The 4,608-nt window shown below is 41.3% G+C and overlaps 1 protein-coding gene across 1 annotated transcript in view; it reads left to right on the forward strand.

Annotated features, from left to right (window-relative positions):
- The window catches only part of gad2 (glutamate decarboxylase 2), a gene marked incomplete at both ends in the record, with an annotated part of 21,799 nt that extends 19,736 nt beyond the window's left edge, over nucleotides 1–2,063 (forward strand). Inside the window, one exon of the mRNA XM_083658036.1 lies at nucleotides 1,890–2,063. Coding sequence (XP_083514162.1) covers nucleotides 1,890–2,063 — 174 coding nt within the window. The remainder of the gene's footprint in view (nucleotides 1–1,889) is intronic.
- Nucleotides 2,064–4,608: the final 2,545 nt, after the last annotated feature.

Below are 4,608 nucleotides of genomic sequence, written 5' to 3' on the forward strand. Positions count from 1 at the left end.
ACCCGCAGCCTGCTTCCAGTGAGGCAGACTAGGCAGAGCTTATACCCGCAGCCTGCTTCCAGTGAGGCAGACTAGGCAGAGCTTATCCCCACAGCCTGCTTCCAGTAAGGCAGACTAGGCAGAGCTTATACCCGCAGCCTGCTTCCAGTGAGGCAGACTAGGCAGAGCTTATCCCCACAGCCTGCTTCCAGTGAGGCAGACTAGGCAGAGCTTATCCCCACAGCCTGCTTCCAGTGAGGCAGACTAGGCAGAGCTTATACCCACAGCCTGCTTCCAGTGAGGCAGACTAGGCAGAGCTTATACCCACAGCCTGCTTCCAGTGAGGCAGACTAGGCAGAGCTTATACCCACAGCCTGCTTCCAGTGAGGCAGACTAAATAATGCCTCATAGTACCAGAAAAATGTGACTTTCAAACTTGTAATTGAATCTGGCACCGCTCATTAAAGCACAGAATCCACACAACCAAAACCCATTTCACAGCAACCCTTTTGAGGTGGTAAAAGCAGGAAGTAAAGCAGCTGTACGCTAATACCATTAATTATGCTCCCATTCTGTTGAGGTGTTCCAGTGCCAGGTGCCCTCATTAATGCTAATGATTACACCTGCATTACTTCCTGCTTTACCACCTCAAAAGGTTGCTGTGAAATGAGCCTATATATTGTGTACCCAGTTGATGTGGGATTTATTTGGTGTAAACTGTGTTTGGGGGTGTTTGGGGGTTAGGATACAGGGTTTTCTGTAAGAAGGTGGATGATTGGTGAATAATACAGGAAGTAAAAATTAATTTGGCTTAAGGTGAGTTAGAGCCACGTAGAGGAGCAATACTAGCCTCAGATCATCCCTCACTCACTCACTCACTCACTCACTCACTCACTCACTCACTCACTCACTCAAATCCACTCAGGGATTTTGTTACAATTTCTTCACACCTACAGTTTGTTTTCTTTGGTCTGAACCAGAAAGTGTTCTTTATTGCATTTCTGATTCAGATTTATTTACTCTAGAAGACACATCATGGTATAGAGTACAAACAAACAAAAACATCATAATATTCTTGGTTTATCTGACTGCAATAATACGTTTAAATAGATGCATGGTTTACAAAGTATTTAGGCAGGTACTACTACTTTCTATATTTAGTTTGTTCAGGTTCACACTGCTCAATTAAGAGTGAACCTGAGCTTGTAAACAAAAGTCACACAGACTCACAAGTATACTGTAGCTTGTTGGACCATTTTGGCTACCTGTCATCCTGCCAGGGTTCGAGATGTGGGGAATCAAAACAAACCTGATTCCAGTCCTTGTAACTTATAAAGGATGATGGACTTGTCTCCACTCTGCTGTAATTGACCTTATCTGGTTTTGATACTGCAGCCATTCCTCTGCCTGCATATTGATGAAGCATTTAACTTCATCTGGACCTCAAATTTGTCCTCAGTAGGCTACAGGTTTAAAAAAAAATGAGTAGCTGCTGGCTATCAGATGTCACATCCATCTCCTTATAACATAAAACCTTGCATTTTGAGGTTGTTTCCTGTAGTTTGTTCAAATTATGTTCTTGCTACTAATGAACTACACCTCAGTTTATTTCAAGCAGGACTGAGACTCATTTTCAGGCGTCGCAGGACCCCATTTACACCTGGTATTAAAATGCGATGTGTGTTTCCACGTTATCCGGATAATAAATTATCCGATCTTGCCTTTGCGTTTACACCTGGTATATTAAATGTGTTCTCGTTATCCTCATTGAGATCGGATCTCACATATAGCTGTCAGAGGTGAAAGAGAAGGGAAGAGGCTATAGGAGATGTGTTAAATGCTGCACAACCCCCCCCCCCCCCCCCCACCACCACCACCACCAACAGTCCTAATGTGTGTGATGTTGTCAGGTGGCCCCGGTGATAAAGGCCAGGATGATGGAGTACGGGACGACCATGGTCAGCTACCAGCCCCAGGGAGACAAGGTCAACTTTTTCCGCATGGTGATCTCAAATCCCGCTGCGACCTACGAGGACATCGACTTTCTTATCGAGGAGATCGAACGCCTCAGCCAAGATCTATAAGACTCATCTCACCAAAAGCTCCCGTACTTTCCCCCTAGACGGATGAAACGTTTGTCGTGAATGTACTGGTAATCTATTTTTTTTCCCTCTTTCCTCCAAAGTCACATATTAAAAAGTATATTTGAGGAAAAAAGACCTATACAGATATATCCTCATATTAGGTATTGTAGCTTTGCCGTGGGCCGCCTGGGTCCGAAGCTATGTAAAAGTGCTTCTGTCTGCCTTTCCTAGTGTAGAGTAGTGTAAGTGATGTAACTTTATATGTATTTTTGTGATATGAAACGCTATTGCAAGAGGTTGATGAGGAAGAGTTTATTTTTCAATCATTCTCATATGAGATATGTTGTTAAGTGCCAGCTGTGGTTGTGTTCTATTGTAACCTACATTTATGGTTTAAAAAAAGAAGCACTTCACTTTACCTCAGCTCAATCAACTGCCTTTACATCTGCATATATACATCTGCATATATACGTCAAGCTTCTCTTAGGATGATAGACTGGCAACATAGACCAGGACATGTTAAGTAATTAAGTGCTCCCAACCTGAACGTGCCATCATATTAATTTGGAAATTTCACAAACATGAAGGCAAGGGGAAAAGGAGATGAGGAAAAGTGCCTACTTGTGGGAGAAATTAATTTGATTATTTCCATAAAAATTACACAAAGACAAAGTCAAAACACGCTACTTTGTCAATTTCTGGACTATTTATGCAGCCATGTCCGTCCACGTTAATCAACAAATGCTCTTTGACAGGATGCTCTGTAGTTTGTGAGGCTAATTTAAAATTGTACTTATTACTCATAAATAGCCTTTTCTCTGTCTCACTGTTTTCTAGTGTATTTAAGATGGTGTAGGCTTGTTAAACCCATTTTGTTTGATGCCAACAGCTAACATATCAAAATGGGGACTATTTCCAACCCGGCTGTATATTTAGTGTGCTGTTCATGTCATGCTATGATTTACAATATGAAGGTGGTGCAGCCAAGCCTATAGATGGACATGAGGCAACTCATATGACTCCCTGGTTGAAAAACGTCTTATCTGCAGTGCTAAATTGAGAGAGGTGTGAGAGGAGATTTGGTCAATGGCATTATTGTTTTTAGATGAGCACTTAATGAAGGATCCTTAAACTGGGGATAGGGGCAATAACAGTGTTTTGTTTGAGTATAGGAACTTCACCAGATTTGCAGCTACCTGACATCACTTGCACTAAATCATAGGCGAAGGTGGAGCATTCCTTAGCATTGCAATTGAAGTTTCTACTTTATTCATTCACAAGCAATATTTGAAAATGGGTCCAATCTATATGCCCTGCAAATATGAATAGAAACAGTGAATTCAAGTGTATAATAGTTAACGATTATCAAGTTTCCAGACAATTTAACAAAACGCACACACAAAAACAAGGCTTTGGTGGGCTGGTAATGGAATGTGGAACCCTGACTTGCCAAGCTCTGTTGCCCATTTCTGTAGCATTTATTCATTAGATCAAGTTAGAAAAGCACAATTTGCTCAACATGGTTGGTCAGTGCACAATCACTTTTGATCATAGATTGTAAATAGAATTTCAAGATGTCCTATAAGTACATATCTTTGTGTATACATACGTGTGTGTGTATATAAGACATACTGTACATGTATAACCAGAGACTATTTGTCAGTTTAAAGTTATTCATATTTTCTCTATCCAATATAGATTACCTGTATTTTCATCCTGTTAGTCTAAAAGGCTTTTTCCTGTGTGTATGTTATGTCAGATACTTGACTTGGTTTGTGACTATAATAGCTATTTCAAAGAAAATGTGTTTCAGGGACTGGCTTTACTCACGGTTTAAGAAATTGACAGACGTCACCTTGGAAAAATTACTACTCTTACTCACTGAGATGTTAAGACTGGTGTTTGGATTTCAAATGAATATGAAGCCATTTTTGACTCTGAAGCCCTGTGTTTTTTGTGCACAAGTGATACTTGACAGTACTGTATGTGCCAATGTGTACCTTAGTGTGTTTGTAACTGTGTTGCCTTAGTATCAATTGCCAGTATTGTCTAGTTTTCCTCCAAGGGGAGGTTGTGCACTTTAGAGTATACACATGACCTAATAATGTGCAATGTCCAATGGGTGTTCATAAGTTGATGTTTTGAAACACACGTGCACGCACACACAAACACACACACACGCACGCACGCACACACACACGCACGCACACACGCACGCACACACACACGCACACACACACACGCACACACACACACACGCACACACACACGCACACACTGTAACTGAGAGTCATTGGTCTGAATGTGTCACAATTCAAGGGTCTGTTGAAAATGAAAGTATCTGGTTTGATTTGAAGATCTTTTCCAGTTTGTACATATTATAAAACGTGTTTAACTGTCTCACATCCTAACAGAGTAGCCTGCAGCTTTAAAGAGAGAAAAAAGCCCCCTGAGAAAACATGTCTGGTGTTGGCCCTATCTCTCTCTAGTCATTTGGCATAGACACTGTGACACAAGCAACATCTGCTTTATTGCAGCAACACAG

The sequence above is a fragment of the Poromitra crassiceps genome, assembly GCF_964638095.1.
Source record: "Poromitra crassiceps genome assembly, chromosome: 2".
In the NCBI taxonomy this organism is placed as follows: domain Eukaryota; kingdom Metazoa; phylum Chordata; class Actinopteri; order Beryciformes; family Melamphaidae; genus Poromitra; species Poromitra crassiceps.